This window comes from Amphichorda felina, assembly GCF_050947745.1.
Source record: "Amphichorda felina strain 45539 chromosome Unknown scaffold_2, whole genome shotgun sequence".
NCBI classification, from domain to species: Eukaryota; Fungi; Ascomycota; class Sordariomycetes; order Hypocreales; family Bionectriaceae; genus Amphichorda; species Amphichorda felina.
This window is the reverse complement of record NW_028145048.1, coordinates 463,956-481,791: the sequence shown is the minus strand read 5'-3', so window position 1 is coordinate 481,791 and position 17,836 is coordinate 463,956. Positions and strand designations below refer to the sequence as shown.

The 17,836-nt window shown below is 58.1% G+C and overlaps 6 protein-coding genes across 6 annotated transcripts; 5 read left to right on the top strand and 1 right to left on the bottom strand.

Moving 5' to 3' along the window:
- Nucleotides 1-242: 242 nt before the first annotated feature.
- ACO1O0_001703 (Intradiol ring-cleavage dioxygenase) lies at nt 243-1,298 on the top strand (the record flags this gene model as incomplete). Its single annotated transcript, XM_083191186.1, has 3 exons — nt 243-517; nt 580-1,015; nt 1,077-1,298. The coding sequence occupies 3 exons, from the start codon at nt 243-245 to the stop codon at nt 1,296-1,298; spliced, it is 933 nt and encodes a 310-aa protein (XP_083052400.1).
- Nucleotides 1,299-4,001: 2,703 nt separating this feature from the next.
- ACO1O0_001702 (armadillo-type protein) lies at nt 4,002-6,553 on the top strand (the record flags this gene model as incomplete). Its single annotated transcript, XM_083191185.1, has 2 exons — nt 4,002-5,524; nt 5,581-6,553. 2 exons carry the CDS (start codon nt 4,002-4,004, stop codon nt 6,551-6,553), a joined length of 2,496 nt encoding a protein of 831 aa, XP_083052399.1.
- A 3,472-nt stretch (nt 6,554-10,025) lies between these two features.
- On the top strand, nt 10,026-11,161 carry ACO1O0_001701 (GRAM domain-containing protein; the record flags this gene model as incomplete). The annotated part of the gene is made up of 3 exons (XM_083191184.1): nt 10,026-10,036; nt 10,361-10,559; nt 10,634-11,161. The coding sequence occupies 3 exons, from the start codon at nt 10,026-10,028 to the stop codon at nt 11,159-11,161; spliced, it is 738 nt and encodes a 245-aa protein (XP_083052398.1).
- A 722-nt stretch (nt 11,162-11,883) lies between these two features.
- On the top strand, nt 11,884-12,726 carry QCR6 (ubiquionol cytochrome C reductase hinge protein; the record flags this gene model as incomplete). The annotated part of the gene is made up of 4 exons (XM_083191183.1): nt 11,884-11,979; nt 12,112-12,274; nt 12,403-12,516; nt 12,662-12,726. 4 exons carry the CDS (start codon nt 11,884-11,886, stop codon nt 12,724-12,726), a joined length of 438 nt encoding a protein of 145 aa, XP_083052397.1.
- Nucleotides 12,727-14,261: 1,535 nt separating this feature from the next.
- On the top strand, nt 14,262-15,921 carry ACO1O0_001699 (major facilitator superfamily domain-containing protein; the record flags this gene model as incomplete). Its single annotated transcript, XM_083191182.1, has 3 exons — nt 14,262-14,546; nt 14,628-15,089; nt 15,160-15,921. The coding sequence occupies 3 exons, from the start codon at nt 14,262-14,264 to the stop codon at nt 15,919-15,921; spliced, it is 1,509 nt and encodes a 502-aa protein (XP_083052396.1).
- Nucleotides 15,922-16,168: 247 nt separating this feature from the next.
- Nucleotides 16,169-17,749, bottom strand: ERG27 (3-keto-steroid reductase; the record flags this gene model as incomplete). Its single annotated transcript, XM_083191181.1, has 3 exons — nt 16,169-16,969; nt 17,043-17,586; nt 17,655-17,749. 3 exons carry the CDS (start codon nt 17,747-17,749, stop codon nt 16,169-16,171), a joined length of 1,440 nt encoding a protein of 479 aa, XP_083052395.1.
- Between the last annotated feature and the right edge of the window lie 87 nt (nt 17,750-17,836).

Sequence of the window (17,836 nt, the reverse complement as noted above, 5' to 3'; positions counted from 1 at the left end):
CACGTTTCGTCCACGCCCCATGGCGTCTCTCGAGACCGGAATTGAGCAGCTTCATCCGGTCTTACCTATCAGCGAGGACGCATTACCATGGGATGCTCCATGTCTCCCTTGACGATATTACTATGTATATATAAGCTGTAGCCTCCAGGTCCCGCCTCTCCATCTATGCCCATCTTCATCCATCCTCTTCCCTTACATCTCTCGCCTCCCATCCAGCCTCGCTCTCATCTCTAACATTCGCAATGGCCTCTTCCCAGCCCAACGGCGCCGAGCGCACCAGCCGCTTTGACCCCCAGTTTACTCAGCATGTCATTGACACCATGGGTTCCAACGTCACTCCTCGCAATCGCCAGCTCTTCAGCAGCCTCCTCAGGCACCTCCACGACTTTGCGCGCGAGGTCGAGCTCACCAACGACGAGTGGATGACCGGTGTGCACTTCATCAACGCTGTTGGCCAGTGCTCTACCAAGACTCGCAATGAGGCGCACCGCGTGTCCGACGTTCTGGGCCTCGAGTCGTACGTCCTTTTTGTTCCCCTCCCAGCATATACTATGGTAGTATAGTATACTGACCGTTCAGGCTGGTCGATGAGATCGCCAACAAGATCATCGCCGAGGGCGACATCGACCCCACCTCCTCCTCCATCCTGGGCCCCTTCTGGTCGCCTAACGCGCCCTTCCGCGAGAACGGTGGCACCATCATCCAGAACCCCAACCCCCAGGGCCGCGTCGCCAAGATGCACGGCACCATCACAGACCTGCTGACGGGCAAGCCCATCCCCGGCGCCGTCTTCGACATCTGGCAGGCCAGCGCCAACGGCCGCTACGACTTCCAGGACCCCGAGAACCAGAGCCCCAACAACCTGCGCGGCAAGTTCAGGGCCGATGAGAATGGCCAGTACTGGTTCTACTGCTACCACCCCACTGCCTACTCGCTGCCCACCGACGGGCCCTCTTACGACCTCCTCAAGCTCATGGACCGCCACCCTATGCGCCCCGCCCATATCCACATCATGGTAGGCCTTCCTTCCGCCAATTCTCTAGTCTAGCAAGAAATACTAACAAAAGACTCCCCAGGTCACCCACCCCGAGTACAAGGGCTGCACCACCCAGCTCTACCCCAAGGACGACCCCTGGCTAGCTACCGACACCGTCTTCGCCGTCAAGGACGATCTTGTCGTGGACTTCAAGCCCCTCGAGGGCGACGACAAGGCCACCCTCGACCTCGAGTACAATGTCATCCTCGCACCCGCGGGCTACAAGGGCAAGCAGTTTGGTGCCACCCAGTCGCACCTGTAGAGGGGGGCGGGATGGAGGGATGAGGGGTAGCGAATTCGTTTTAGTGTACATTACTAGATTGGGGCGATCTCCAGAGAGACGCAAAAAAATTAGGAAAATATACCCAAATTGGCCAATATCTCAATTTCAATCGCAAACTGCGTACGGAGTAAATGTTTTGTCTTCCATTTTTGTTCCTCCCAATGTTGTCCCCTCAACCCAGCCTTCTGACCTTGTCCTCCAACTTTGCCCCTCCAATTATGTCCCTTGTGGCTTCGTTTCTCCAAAACCGTCCCATCTCCAACATTATCCACCAGCTTCGTCCCCAACCTTAGACTAAACTTCTTCCCCGTGCTCTCCACAGACTAAACTCTTCCATCAGCTTGCGCCGACTCAGCGAGCCGCACAGGCGCGTATTCGAATAGCCGGCCGTCTCGAGCTCCTAGCTTTTTGGGAAGTCCACTGACTTCGGGCGTCCCGCCTCCGATTGGTCGCCGATGCTGCCCCACCCACGCCCTGGGGGGCGTGGACTCATCTTCTCCAGAGCACCCGAGCAGAATGCCGCGCACGCCACATGGTGATTACACAGATCCAGATTGTATGGGGTATCTTCCCAGGAAGCCAATGAACTTGGGTCACTGGCAATGGCTGGTTCCAGAAGGGCGTCTCGAATTTTGGGCTAGGTTCCGGACTCCGAGAAGCTGGAGGAGACCGGCGATTAGACATCGGCCTCGGCATCTCCACCACGGACTGTGACGGCCGTGAAGCCCCGATATACCCCCGCTATCCCCCCGCTACATCCCCGATACATCCCCGATACTCGGAGGCCCGTGTATTCCAAACCACTATTATCTATGCCTTTAGAACATTGCAGTACTGTTTTACATCGCCACCCAGAGAAACAGACGTGCTTATATACATGGGTATACATATCCCCAGCGCGTCTTGTTGCTAGTAGCTGCTGTAGGTTCTGGCATCTTAACCCGTGCCTATGCACTCATGATTCGCCAGTCAATCAATCAGGCATCCAGAAATCGGGGCCACGGCCGAAGTTGCACATACCCGGATCACTGGTTCCAAGTGTCAGTATTTTCCGCAAACAGTGTTTCCTCGCGCCCTCATGGCCGTGCCGCTGGGTCGCATGTTCCTATGGCGGGATACGGTAGAGACTCGAAGACTTGATCCTACGGGTAAACCGGCCGAGTTCAGCTAGCCGTTATACGTGCTGCGCGGCATACTTCCCGTGTTGTAGTTAGCTGTTCCTTGGTTGGCTTCGCTCCGTGATGTGGCGCGTTACTTAGAGTCTCCCAACTACCCCACGACCTTTCATTGGCTGTTTTCTCATGCGGATTTCCGGATGTTGTCTGATGATGAGAAATCGTTGCTCAAGCTCTACCAACGCGTGTAAGACTACAAGTGTTATACCGCTTTCTCGCAGTGTTGGTTCGAAGAGCCACTCGCTCCAGCTTTAGAGGAGGTATATAATGCAGTTGGTTTCCTTCTCAAGTGGCGCGCTCTCTTGAGTCTTGCCTCGACCAGAGCCCTCTCGAGTGCCCACATACCCACTCCACTCGTCCTGTTATCAAACACACAAGCACTCGTACAGCGTAGCTAGGAATACGAGTACTCGTATATCTACAATGCGCTTCACAGCCGTCCTGGCAATATTGCCCCTGCTCGTGGCCGCTTCACCGGCAGGCCCGGGCGAATACCCTTGCGACCCGCCCGGATACTACGTGTGTTTCTCCGACAAAGTCATGGTCTGCGGCTGGGACTATGTCCTCCACATCTCCGACGACTGCAGGGCTAGGGGAATGAAGTGTGTGAAGGGTTCGCAGCACAACACGGTTTTCTGCCGCTAGGCGAAATGATGTCTCTGCTCAGCGAGGATACACGGAGAGCGGGGTCCAATGGATTGAATTTTTAAGCATGGGGAAGGCTGCTTGGGCGGACAGCCAAAGTGTCTGTTGTTGGGCTCGACAACATTATTACCGTGCAAGACATGTGAGAAGGGTACCTATGACGACGGACAAGGCCCGGGGGAGAGCAATTGGTCCCCAGAAACATTGAGTAACAATTATACAATAGTGTCGCGTCAAAATGAACTGTACGGATATTACGGAGTAGTTCCTTGGCAATTTATCAATGAGTTGTGAGTTGTCGATCGAAATTGTCGGCGGTCAATGCTTTCCGGCTGCGCCGTCAGTGCATCACCGTGTCATTTTGTCCAACCTGCCGCCCGGAGCTGACATCGATGAAAGCAAAACACGCGGGAGAGTGAATCAGTTCATCTCGTGTTGTTCCACGTACTCTGGACTTACTTTTCCTGCAGGCAGTGTGACTCTCCTGCACTGCCAACGGGGCGAGGCGTGCACGCCACAGTGGAAAGTTGACAGTTGACATGCCGCCTGTGGGCCCGATAAGATAGGTGGGTGTAGCCTGTAGGTACGTGTAGCGTAGCGCGTCGCCACAGCAACTGTCCCCCGTAAACAGACCACTCCACATCACTCCACACTCCCAACCTTGCATTGAACCCTCAACCTCGACGCAGACCGACTCTGGGGCTCGCGGTAATTCTTCAACCTTTGTCCCTTGACAATGGCCTGATTCCTGCCCCCTTGCATCCTCTTTTCTTCGGCAGGAGCTTCTTTTCCCCTTCTTCGACACAGCCGCTTTCCCCCTCCTCTTCCATATCTTGACTGCGGGCTGTTCCCAAGACCAGCTATGGCACCGGGCGACGGTGCTGCTACTCCTCAGCATGCAGGGCAGCATCTGAGAAGCAAGTCCTCCGTCATCAAGTCCTTTGTCCACCGCCGCCAGCCTTCCAAGGGAGAAGCCCTCGTCCCCGAGCCGCTGTCCGCAGAGATCCAGCACGTCACCGAGCAAGACGCCACCATGGGCGCCGGTCGATTCGCCAAGAACAACCCGGGGGCACTGGGCGAGCTGCAGAAGAACCAGCAGGAGGCCGCCCCCCGAGCCCCTCGGGCCTCGCGAGACGAGCCGAGAGACAATACGCGGGAGCGTTCGAGGTCGCCCACCAAGAGCGTCCTGAGCGGCAACCCGTTTAAACCATCGAGCACAAGGGATCTATCCAAGGAGGCAAAGTCAGCACGCGAGCTGTCTCCCTCCAAGAAGAAGAAATCAACTGCCAGTCTTGCGGGGCTCCTGACGCGGCCCAAGTCGCTGAGGAATCTGTACAAGATGGCGTTCGATGATGAGGCTCAAATGGCCAAGGACAAGGAGAACAGATCCCCACACGAACCTCGGGACATGACTCCCCCGACCCCCATCTATGCCCAGTTCGCGAGTGATGTGTCGGCGCGTCACTACAAGCCGGCAGGTCGAGCGAGTGCCGACATCAGTAGACATGGCAGCGGCCATGATTCCTACAGGAGCGCAAGGCAGGCGGTGAAAGAGAGACCCAAGTCCTATCAAGTTCCCCCCACCATGCACCCACCCCCCAGATCCTATGTACCGGCGGTGGATTCAGCGTCGACCCACGCCTCGACGAGCAGCCACCGAAGCAAGGCGTTGAGCGCCCTGACGGGAGGAAGGAGAGGTCACAGCCGGACCAGGTCAGCCGCGCCCACTCCGCCTGTGGAGAGGCAGGAGCCGGTACTGGATCCCAAGGATATTGATGCGCATCTCGAAGCGATGCTGGACCGTCGCAACATCCCCGAGAACCAGCGGTACAAGATGCGCAACCTCAACGACACCATCAAAATGGAGTTTATTCGCCAAGACTGGGCAGAGATGCAGGCTGCTAAGACGGACCGTCCCAGCAGGACGGACAGCCTCGATAGCAAGGACGACGAGGGTGCCGTCACCAACGGCTCCGACGGCGAGGGCGACCGGTCGAAACACTCTCGGGGGAGGAGCTTCACCTTTTCTCGAGGGCGTAAGGACAGCAGGTCGCCGTCCAAGAAGACCGCCAAGGAGGGTACTCTTGGGCGACACTTTCGAAGCAAATCAACAGAGAGTGTCGTGAGGGATAGGCCAACGTCATCATCGGGCCAGTCCACTTCCACCTCTTTCCTGTCCAAGATCAAGCTTCAGCAGGGTCCTGCAGACTACGTGGGTTACCTGAGAAAGGTTCAGAAGCCGGAGGTGGTCGAAGTGGGTAAGCTTCACAAGCTCCGCCTCCTGCTGCGGAACGAGACTGTCTCGTGGATCGAGGAGTTCATCCAGCAGGGTGGTATGAAAGAGATTGTGGGATTGTTGAACCGTATCATGGAGGTGGAGTGGAGGTAGGTCGTCTCTAACGTACAGTGATTAGTAGATGGGTTGCTGACCGGATATCCAGGGAGGAGCACGAGGATGCGCTTCTGCACGAGAACCTCCTATGTTTGAAAGCCCTCACCACGACGGCTGTTGCGATACAATACCTGAACACCATCCACGCCGACTTGATCCCGAAGCTTTTGCACATGCTCTTCGACCCCGAGAAGAAGGGACCGAGCGAGTTCACCACCCGAAATATCATCACGTCTGTCTTGTTCACATATATCGAGTCAGGCAGCACGACGGAGCGAGTGGTCCGGGCCAAGAATGTCCTGCGGTATCTGAGAGACCCAGAGCCCAAGGAGAGTGATCGCCCGCTACCTTTTGTGCTAGAAATGCACCGGGAGCGGCCGTACCGGGTATGGAACAAGGAGGTTGTCAGCGTGACTAAGGAAGTCTTCTGGATCTTCCTCCACAATCTGAATGTCGTGGCACTGCCCTCGGACAAGAAGTATGGGCCTGTTGACGAGGTCTCAACGCCAACGACACCCGTCTGTGCGGAGCCGCAGACATATATGCAGCGGCACTTCCCTCAAGAGCGTCCGCCGGTGCCAGCTGCGCCATACGTCGGCGGCGTGGAATGGGATGCTACCAACTACCTGGCGTCGCACCTGGACCTGATGAATGCCATCCTCGCGTGCACGCCAACAACTCAGGCACGCAATGCCCTCCGCGGAGAGCTTCGTATTTCGGGATGGGAACGGTGCATGGGAGGCAGCATGCGGCTTTGCAAGGAGAAGTTCTACGGCAGCGTGCACGACGGGCTGCGGACGTGGGTCGCGGCGGCGGCGGAGGACGGGTGGGATTACAAGGATGTGAGGTTCGGGCCGCCCCCCACAGTCTCGGCCAAGACCTCGCCCAGGAAGGGTGCCGGGGGCAACAAGAAGCCGGATGAGGCGCCGCCCAAGCTGGACATGCCCCGGCTGGACTTTGGACTGGATAGGGCATCCCCCACGTCCCCCGCAACGGGGGCGGCAGGAGATGGGTGGATCTAAGGGGAGACATGTACTCTGCACTGATCGGATGCTCGTCTCGGTGAGCCTTGTGGTTTCCTTGTTTCGGTTTCCTTGCCTGGTCTCTGGGATGTTTTTGTGTTTATGGGTTCACCGGGAAATCACAGGAAATCATCTGGCATTCAAGGAGGGGGGGTATTTCCCCCTTCCCTGTTGGGTTGGTTATGATGACATGGCATATTAATGAAATGATGACATTACTACAGCACCTCTTGTGTGTCCACCGATGGCCGATGTGGCGGTCATGATGATCAACACGACCCCGGAGACCTGTGAAGATCGTGGAACTTTTGGCATGGGGCCTCCCGTTGCCCTAGGGGGCGTGTTCCCGTGTTTCTTCCCCAGCTAGCTTCCGTGACTATTTGTGACTACTACTGCAAGCTAGGGATTACGACGCGTGGCAGGTATCAGGTACAGACATGTTGAGACATATTGGTGAGTCTGCAGCTCGGGGAATTCTCGCTGAACAGTAGCCATTGGTAGCATGACCCCGTTACCGCTACTGGCCTTGGGGATCTCCGATTGGAAGGTGGCAGGCTGATTAACAACAGCCGATCCAACCACCGGGACCACAGCACCTTGTGGTGCCATGATGTCAAGTGGCGGGGGAGGATCGGGGGAGAGATGAGGGGGAGGAAAGCCGGTGTGAAGGGGAAGCTGGTGATGCTGGCCGGGTGCGAGGAACCGGGGGGGGGGGGGGAGGGGATGATGGGAATATGAGTAGTGACAGTAGGAGTCTGGACTAGGGACCAGGATGACGGGAGCCGTGTTCCAAAACACGATAAGGCACTCGTACTATAGTACTACTACTTGGTAGTACTACTCGTAGGTCTCGGTAAGGAAGGGGACGTCCGGTGGCTCCCGTGTAGGCGCGGGGAGGCGTGGCCCCAAGTCGGTGAGGCCGCGCGCCCCCCGCGGGAAATGAACCGGTCGGGCCGCCCGTGTTGGTCCGGGCGGGCGTTGCAGGCCGTGCACAACACGACTAAAGGAATTCCTGCCCAATACATGACCGCGTGGCCGTGTCGCCAGGAACGGGAAGGGATTGCGAAAGAAAGAAAGAAAAGAAAGAAAAAAAAAAAGGCCGCGGAGGGTTGGCACAGAGGGCGCAGAGGGCGCCGCGGGCCAGCCCCCAATTACACCATTACACCATTACACCATTCGGTGTGACTCCGTGTGAGCCCGAGCAACCCACCGGGACGCCCCGACCAATCGGCCCCGGCCTATCGGTCCCAGGGCTACGGATTGCATACTAGGCATGTACATGGCCATGTACACCGCATTGTGATTTATGATTTACCAGGCGTGGGAGGATTGAATGGCTGGCCATTCGGCTCTGGATCTCTGGATCTCCTGGAGTTGGGAGGCTAGCTAGAATCTCGATCAAGGGGGATGGTGCTCTCCTGCTCCTAGTGAGCTCAAGTACTTCGTATAGCGGAGGAAATATCGAGCCAACTACAGTATCAGGATCATCCCTTTCAATCACTCGAGGTATGTAATCTGGAACGATGGCGATGATTCAGTACGATATATCGCACCCACCTAGTTGCTATCATATGGACTGGAGGAGATAACCGTACTACTACTGCTATGTAGTACGAATATACATGGATAAAATAGGCGAATGTAGCAGGGGCAAAGTACCGAACCGGCAGGCATCATCGAAGATAACAAGCATCCCAAATACCGGTGTGACGGCGAGTCTCTGCTCTTTACCAGGTACATTACCACCAGCCAGCCCTACAACCCTGCTTAATATCGAACCCCTGGCGGGGAGCAAGGATCAAATCAAGAGGCTAATTCAAGGTTGCGAGATCCTACGGATACTAGTTGCCATCTACGAATACGGAGTACTCGTATATCTATCGTAATCCTGGGCTCGTGCCTTGGAGCCTTGGAGCCTTGGAGCCTTGAAACCTTGGGCCGCAATGGGATACTGCGTATTGAAGGCGCAGGTGATTATGAATTGGTATGGATGGATTTTCGCACTTTTAGCAACGGTTGGGCACAACGACGGTTTGAAGGGATCATCATTGTAGAAACGTCGAATAGAATCGTGCTGTCCGCCTTGCTTCAGATATTAGTGGCCGTTATGCCCTGTGCCTTAGGCATTGCAGACGGGACGTCGTCATCCATGGATGTTAGGGGAGAGGCAGCAGGAGCTTGGGAGGTGCAGTTGCCTTTTATATGCTGTAGGCACCCGACGAGCACCCCCAGGTGACATAATAGGGTGATGCATGCCAGCTCCACCCTGCATAGCTTTCTGCGGCTGCCCCTCAATCCGACTCGTTTATTCTGTCTCCCTTCGACCCCTCCATCCGCCCATCCGGATGTGATTGAACCCTACCTTAGGCATTTGGGCAACGTAATGTAGGCAGCTTCATGTCCTCAACTCCCGCTGCCCGAAATCATCACCTCGGACTCGACCGACTCGTCTTCGCCCGACGTGCCAAACCACTGCTCTCCTCCGGCCGCCTCTGCACCACGGCGGCTGCACCAACGGCGGCGACGTCCTCCCTTGTGCTTGTGCTCTAGCAGCCTCCAGCCAAGTTCAGTCCACCGGCTACAGGCCAGGCCCGTTGTTGACTCTGGCCTCCACCAGGCGCGGCGCTTGCTCTGTGCTAGCCTCCAAGGTCGCTTACCTTAGTTCGCTCTGCCGGGCTGCCCCGGACCATCGTCCCCCCATCAACCACGGTCCACGGTCCACCGGCAGGTTTAGCAAGATTAGCATCCACGGTCCACGCTTCGAAACCATAGGGTCCATAGCACCACAGCCGTAAGTCGGGAAACCCGCAACACCAATCGACAATCGTCGTCGGGACCCCACTCGTTGCCGCATCGCTCCCCAGCGGCCCAGCCACGGCTTTCCTACAGGCTACGGCGACAGCCTGAGCCCTTGTTCCCGCTCTGTCCCGCCGGGCACTACTTCCACCACTACCAACACCAGGCGCCAGAGCCGCCCCCCCCAAGCCAAGCTTTTGTCGCTCGCCGCGTCAACATAAGCCCTGCTGGCGCTGCTCTCCCAATAGCCTCCCAGAGTCCCATCAGCACGGGAAGCCTGAAGCTGAGTCGCCCTCGCCCTCTGCCTCTGGTCCACCTTGCTGGCCACCGCAGGCTCCGTTTCCGACCCACCCCACCAACCCTGGACGTCCACCAGGCAAGCCAGGCACCCCCAACGAGGCGCCAGTCTTGATCAGCCCAGCACTCACTCAGGCCACTCAAGATCCTCATCGCCGGCCAGACCTGCACGTCCTCCCGGTACGCTCCATACCTCTGGCCTCTACTATCCTCCTCCACCCGTGCCTAGCAGCCAGACCGAGCTCCCGAGACCCCAGCTGCCCGCGCAAACGCCGCAAAGAACCACACTACCTGCACGTACCGCATACTCCTCCTAGCTAATATCCTTCCGGGCCGGGCTAGCCAGGGTCGTCCACAAACCCTGCCTGCGACCTTTACAATGTCAATAAAGTAAGCATCTTCGCGGGTTTTGCGCCATCTGCTCTCGCTCTGCTCTCGCTACCAACGACCCTCCCTACTGTCTTGTTTCTCAACCTCACTCGCGGCACCCCTCTCCCCCCCCCTTTTCATCTGCTTGCCGCCTCGTCCCCGCCCCTTGATCTCGTCCCTGTTTCCCATCTCTCTCGACCTTTGAACACTCTGCCCCGCCTTCACCCGTTCTACACCCGATCCCCCTACGTCTCGTGTCCCCGGTCCATGAAGTCTCGGTCATGGAATCGCCAGCACGATGAACAACCCTCATGACTACCTCATCACTACCCCTACTCCCTCCAGGCCGGTAGACCCTGACAATGCCGATAGTTGGGTGATGCTCAACCAGGGCGGGTTCGTCAAGCTGGGCAACGAACGGATCCTTCAGAAGCTCGATTCCCGGATATCATGCGACCTCTCCGTGCCCTCGGAGCTCAAAGCTCGCTGCACCCCCTTCCACCGGAAGAGTGACCGAGGGACCCTCTTCCTCACCAACAAGAGAGTAGGTTGAAGCCTGAAACCCCCCTTCCCCCGTCTGGCCGTATTATCATCACTGGAGCTAACTCTCGCCTCCAGATCGTCTACCTGCCCGCGAAGCGGAACCAGGAGCCCAAGTTTGAGTCCTTTAGCGCGCCCATTCTCAAGTTTCAGGATTCGAGTACGTCTTCTTCCATGTGGTGGGGCTGGGTTTGGAAGTCGGACTGCATACCCGTCTCGGGCGGCGGCATTCCCCCGGACATTCCTCGGCTTGAGGTCAGGTTTACCTTCTCAGATGGCGGCATGATGGACTTTAATGAGTCCTACATCAGGCTGCGGGAGCGCCTCCACCAATACCAGGAGATGCGGAGGGAGATGGGGCCCGGGGCAGATATCCCAGACGAACCTCTCCCAGCATACGAGGCACAGACACCACCGGTGCCGGCGCCGGTGAGCAACCTGGCTGCGCCGCCGGCGCCACGCGAGGACCAGTCGGAGAACGCGGCCAGCCGCAGACCGGACGGCCCCCCACCAGACTACGACGAGGCACAGGCCCAGCAGCTCAGCATACGACTCGAGGACCACATTCGCGACGGCGTGAACCGCGGCGAGACAGAAGACGACTGAACCTGCCCGATTGGCAGCTTGGCACTTTGCCGCTTCTCAGCATGGGATGGGCAGCAATCAGTACTCGGATGCCATCCCTCCCGGGCTGGTATCGTGCTTCCGTCATCACATGTCACCCCCTGCACACCCTTGTGAGCATTTCAGCATGACCGGTACGTATTAGGGAGATTTTGTGTCGGCGTTTTGGGGAGGATTTTACATGATAAAACATCGGTCTCGGAGCGAGGAGCACCTTTAAACTTGGGTTTATCTGTTGATTTAAAGACGTCAAGGCAACACATTGGTCGCCAGGTCTCTCTGGCACGAAGTAGTAGTAAGGTGGTAGTGTCTGGACTTTTTGTGGTGAAATCCTCAACGGATCATGCATCAGACATAAATTAGAGCACTCTTGAACGCATGTAGTCCATCACAACAGGAAGGTGCCTCGAATTGACAGATGCTGATGAGGAGAAGTTGGTGTGAGTGGTACCATGTGTAGAAGAGGTACAGGAGGAGCTTGGACCACTTTGATCATGTGACTTTATCCGTGACTCTCTCCAGGCCTTTCCAAGTGGGACCAATCAAAATGCCTCAATTCCAGATCAGTTTTCGCAGTCAGGCTTTGGCCGAGAGCTCCCGAACAGCGAAGCGACTGCAAGGAAAACCAACCTCCAACGACACGCCGCACATACAACAACCCAACCACCTCCACAACCGTTGTGCATCTTTCGCCATCCGTCACAATGGGTATCTGGGACGCCTTCTCGGACATTGTCGAGGCTGTGACGCCATGGAGCGTCGTCGAGGCTGAGGCCCCGGCCGCCGAGGAACCCCAGCAGGTACGAGAAACACAATTTTCCCGCCCGCGGCAATCACCTCCCCCCCTTCCCCTCCACCCGGAATGGCTGGGGCCGCGTGTAGCGCCGTGGATGATGGCGAGGTGGACGGACGAATGCTGACCGGGACGGCAGGAGGAAATCACCGAGATTGAGGTCAAGACCGAGACCGAGGCCACCCCCGAGCCCGAGGAGACCGAGGCCGAGGCTGAGGCTGAGGAGGAAGAGGAGGAAGAGGAGGAGGAGGAGGAGGAGGAGGAGGAGGAGATCGTCGACCCCAAGGAGACTCTCGAGGAAGGTTCGTCTACATTCTTCTTCCTTTGCCCCCACGCGTTGGCCCCGTGGTGATTCACCGCGTTGGGCCCGACGAGGCATTTCGGTTCTCGGCATGGAGCAATGACGGCTAACCCTTCTGGATCAACACAGAGTGCAAGAACTCCCCCCAGTGCGCCCCCGCGAAGCACCACTTCGACGAGTGCGTCGAGCGCGTCCACCAGCAGGAGAGCGAGGGCGGAGCCAAGGAGGACTGCGTTGAGGAGTGTACGTTTCCCACCCCCGCCACGAGCCGGCAGTCCCCGTCTGTCCTAGACTATAAAGTACTCATGGATGGGACGGGGCATGCTGGTTTCTGCAGCCCTGCGATTGTCTATATCTTTTTGTTTTTGCTGACGAAGAGTAAATGTAGTCTTCCACCTCGCCCACTGCGCCACCGACTGCGCCGCTCCCAAGCTCTGGTCCAAGCTCAAGTAAAGGAGAGACGAACCCGCCCCTCATTGGCAACGAGCGGGCTCGCGTGCCCACGACGACACCATTTCGCAACTGATGGCGGACATTTGCGTGTGGCCGCGGCCCGCCCCGAACGGTTTGCGCGTTCATGTTGGAGGAGCGCCCTGTACAATCGACCCACGGGGCTTGGGGGCCAGGAGGGGGACAAGCAGCCCAGCCCTCTGGGTGCCCTCCCTCTTGTCCTCCGTCGCTGTGGTTTGATTCCCCTTTGTATACTACGCTGCAACGCCCTACAATAGAAGTCATTTTTATACTACTACTTACCTACCTTACGTACTTCTGCACGCTAGCCTTCGCGTGAGACAGAATGCTGATTTGTTGGAGTTGGTCAGTGGGCATCAGCTGTCACATGGGTTTCCTGCAATGTGCCGTCGACGCCACGGGGTTTGGATTTCGTTGCCCTCGCAGTGCATCCGTACCACCGGAGAGCTGTAACAACCCCAGCAGTGCTATTAGTATGTTGTACCTCGTGGAAAAACTCGCGCGAGGGCCTTTTGTCGGTCTTTGCGGGGCTGTTTAAACCCAAGAAACCCGGCGACAGCTGCAAGTAAGGCGCGGCGCGTACTGCCTTGATTAATACTAGGGAGGCGTTTTGTCTGCGGGGTGAGTGTGTAGACGTCTTGTCTTTTGCCTAGGAATCGGGATAACAGTCGCAGGTTGTTCGTTCATAAGGTTGTAGACAAGGCCGATCCAGTTGCTGTGATAGCAAATCTGCCTAGGGTAAAAGCAAGGGCTCTGCTCGCCATAACATGTCTACTTACATAGGGTTATGGTTCTTCATGAGACGTGTTATGGCCATTTTCTGAGCCACGGGTGCGATTCCGAGGAGCATGTGGGAAACATATCCGGAGATAATAACCGTGTAGCTGTCATTGGTCGCAAAGGATGGCAATTTCACGACAATAGTGAGATGGGGGGAGGGAGGGGTTGGATTGAAAGGGAAATTGGGATGGCATGGTCAACAAAGTCGCCTGTGAGCTGGTATTCTGCTGCAGGCGCCCGCCCCAGCTCCGCTCGGAGCACATGGTCTTGCCTTTCGGTCCTATCCTGGCTCTTGAAGGAGGGCGAGACTAGTCGGACCAGTCTCCGTCCGACCCCTTGGGCCTTGGATGGTGCTGAGATGGAAGCCGAGGATCAACAGCCGCTGGGGTGCATCAACTGCATTTGGCGCATGCCGAATACGTAACAGCCCTTGCTGTTTCTGGGGAACCAAGCAGCCAGGATTCCAGGAACCTGTGGAGAAGACCCCGAGGCCTGCATAGGAGAGGTCTTGTGCTACTATCTGCTGACCTTTGTCGTCGCCATGGACTAACCTGCCCATCGCTCTTCTCCTCCACGCCATCTCGCACTGCTCACTTTGGCCGTCTCTGCAAGGCCCGTTTGCGGGACTCCCCCTGCTTGCCTCGCCTCAACGCTGTCGATTCAGCAGCCAGTGGCACCGCAAGGACTGATCGGGTCAGGAATCGATTGCGCCGCCGCAATTGACCACTGTCACCATAATGAGCGACGAAGATAAGCAGAATGAGACTCGCCTCCCGGTCGTGATGAGCAGCAATGGGGGCGACAACGACAAGAGCGGCTTCGCCTTCAAGTTCTGGCGCCGCGACAAGCGGAGGCTTGGATCACAAGACATCACGATGCGCGAGCGTCCTAGCAGTGGCCAGGGTGAGACTGGTGTCAATGGCAGCGTTGTGGAAGGTCACGCGCACGAGTACCGCACCTACAAGCGCCGCTGGTTCGGGCTCGTCCAGTTGACGCTCATGAACATTGTCGTGTCGTGGGATGTAAGCCATCAACACCCCTTCCCCTTTGTGGTAACATTGTTCGAGTCGTCGACAATAAGATGCTGACATGACATGCGCCAGTGGCTCACCTTTGCGCCCGTCGCCAGCAAGGCCGCGACGTACTACGACGTCCCCGAGTCGACCATCAACTGGATCAGCACGGCCTTCTTCCTCGCCTTTGTCGCCATCTTCCCCGTCACCATCGTCGTCCTGCACCGCAGCGTGAAGCTCTCCTTCATCGTCGCCGCCGTCCTCATCCTCATCGGCAACTGGATCCGCTATGCGGGCGCGACAAAGACCAGCGGTGGCAGCATCGCCCACGCCATGGCTGGCGAGATCGTCATCGGCTTCGCCCAGCCATTCATCCTGGCCGCCCCGACGAGGTACTCGGACCTGTGGTTCACCAACCGCGGTCGCGTCGCTGCGACGGCCGTCATGAGCTTGGCCAATCCCCTCGGCGCTGCGCTGGGGCAGCTCATCAACCCCTTTTGGGTGTCGGAGCCTGGCGACGTGTCCAAGATGGTGCTCTATGTGTCCATCATTGTAAGTCGACGCACTACCAACCAACCCTGTGTGGTATATCCCCCTGATATTCTGACATCGTGTGTCGCAGTCGACCGTCGTCTCCGTCCCGGCCGTCTTCGTCCCAGCAAACCCACCTTTGCCCGTCGGTCCATCCTCCGAGACCCCCAAGCTCGGCCTCCGGGAATCCTTCGGCGTCGTGTCCCACACGCTCGAGCTGTGGCTCATCCTCATCCCCTTTGCCGTCTACGTCGGCTTCTTCAACTCCATCTCCTCGCTGCTCAACCAGATCATGTCGCCCTACGGCTTCTCCGACGACGAGGCGGGCATCGGCGGCGCCGTCCTCATCGTCGTCGGCCTAGTCGCCGCCGCCGTCAGCTCGCCGATCCTGGACCGCACCAAGAAGTTCCTGCTGGCCTTCCGGATCCTCATCCCGCTCATCGCCGTGTGCTTCCTGGCCTTCGTGTGGATGCCTGAGACGCGCGACATTGCGGGGCCCTACGTCGTGCTCGCCGTCCTCGGTGCCGCCTGCTTCGCCCTCGTCCCCGTCGCCCTCGAGTACCTCATCGAGCTGAGCCACCCGCTGAGCCCCGAGGTCACCTCCACCACGGCCTGGGCCGGCGGCCAGCTGTTCGGCGCCATCTTCGTCATCATCAGCGACGCCCTCGTCGCGGGCGAGGACGCCTCCCCGCCCAAGAACATGAAGAACGCCCTCATCTTCCAGGCCGTCATCGCCGTCGTCATCGCCGTGCTGCCCCTCACCCTGGGCCTGTTTGGACGAAAGGATAAGATTGCGCTTCGGCGGGTAGCGTCCGACGAACGCAACCGCGGGGAGGCAGTTGTCGAGTCATGAGTTTTTTTTTTGGATTGTCTGATGGGAAAGTACGTAGGTACCTGGTCATGATGGTCCATTCACGCAGATGGAACAGGAGGACGCTGCGAGGCTTTTCTGAACGAAAGGAGGCGTTCCGATGCGGAAAGTGCGTGTGTTGCTATGCGATTTACTTATACTATACCCCAAGATAACGCTCTCGTCGCGCTAATTCCGTGTTTCTGTCTATATGAGCCATAGTCAAAAATGTCTTTAAAATCTAGTTAGTTTATAATTCTAGCTCCTCCTCCCACTCCTCTCTCAGCTCCTCCATCTGCTCCCAGCACTCCCGGCCCAGGTCTTCAAACTCGGCCAGCTCCTCCTCAGTCACGTCCGCCCCGCCCCTCTGTCTGCCAACGCTCTTCTTGAGCACCCTCTCTACCACGCCCTCCTCGCCTTCCTCCACGCTCTCGACCTTGCCGGACCAGCCCCAGCCCTCGACCTCGGTCTTCTTGACAAAGGTCTTGTTGCTTCGGTTCGAGCTGCTGCCCCACTTGCCGCGCTCGGCGTCGAGGGCGTCGAGGGCGGGCTGCTCCTGCATGGCAACCCACGCGGCGGACACGGCGCCGCGGTACGAGTCGGTGACGTGCCAGGGGGATCCGAGCATGCGGGCCAGCGAGAGGGCGAGCTGGTACGCCCAGAAGAGGAACGCGGGCAAGGGGAAGAGGGTGGAGGCCACTATGCCCGGGTGGGTGAGGTACATCTTGGGGGGCAGCCTGTCCTCGGTGGCGCCGTCCTCGCGCAGGTAGGAGGACGAGATGGGACGGACCGAGGGGAGGGTGTGCGAAAGGGCGAGGAGGTCGGTGAGGCGCTTGGCCGACTCGTAGGGGGTGGAGGAGGGGTTAAGGGCCTGGATGTCGGACGGGTCGAAGACGTCACGGACAGCCTCGATACTGCTGGACCAGACGATGCGGCCAGGGGCCAGAGAGGAGGTGGTCGGGCGGCTGAGGAGCGGGAGAAGCTGGTGGGCGAGGAGGTAGTGGCCGAAAACGCAAGCGCAAAAGACTTCGCCGAGACGCGGTTTGGTGGGCTGTTCGAGCCAAGGTCAGTGTGCTGTGTCGCACAACATATCCTATTAGGGTTGGAAAAGGGGGAGTACATACGTATCGGTAGGCGGGCTGCTGGTTGAGGATGCGAGTAGGGTAGGGGATCTTGCACTTGGGCCACGTCACCGACTGGACGAAACCGTCGACAAGGATGGTCCAGATGAAGTAGAGGTAGCTGAGGCCGGACCATCCACCGTAGGCGGCGTTGAAGATGACGGTGTCGAGGCGCGGGATGGCCACATCGCGCAGCTCCGCGTCCGGGCCCTCAACGCCTTCCGGGTTGCTCAGCGTGCTGGTGCACATGCGTTTCGCGAGGTCATATATCCCCCGAATGTCGCAGAGGTCGAGCTCCACGCTGAGCACATGTATCCTCCCCGCATGATCCTCCCACTTATACCCATCATCGTCGCTCCCACCAGCACGCGACCGCAAGGCCGTGGATGTCTGTGCCGCACGGACAGCGTGGGCGCGCAGGGCCCGGATTGTTTGTATCGACTTGGAAGCGGACCGCGTGGTAGGCAGGAGGACGAGGTGGGCGCTGAGGGAGCGCGTGGCGAGGAATTCGTCAATGAGGCGCTCGCCGATGCCAAGACCAATGCCGCTGTTGTCAGGGGAAACTTGGTGTCAGCCAATTCTCGGCCTAGTTCGTCAGCGCGAAATGTCAGTTACCTGTTGGCACCCGTGATGAGAACGAAGAGCTGCTCGGCCGGAGGCGCAGCATCCCAGGGCGTTGGGCGTGCCGCGGTTCTCTTGGGTGGTGGCATGGGAGGCGAACAAAGGGGCAACGAGAAAATGAAGGGACAGATTGGCAGTGGTGCGTGGCCGCTGTTCGGGTATAACACCCGAATTGA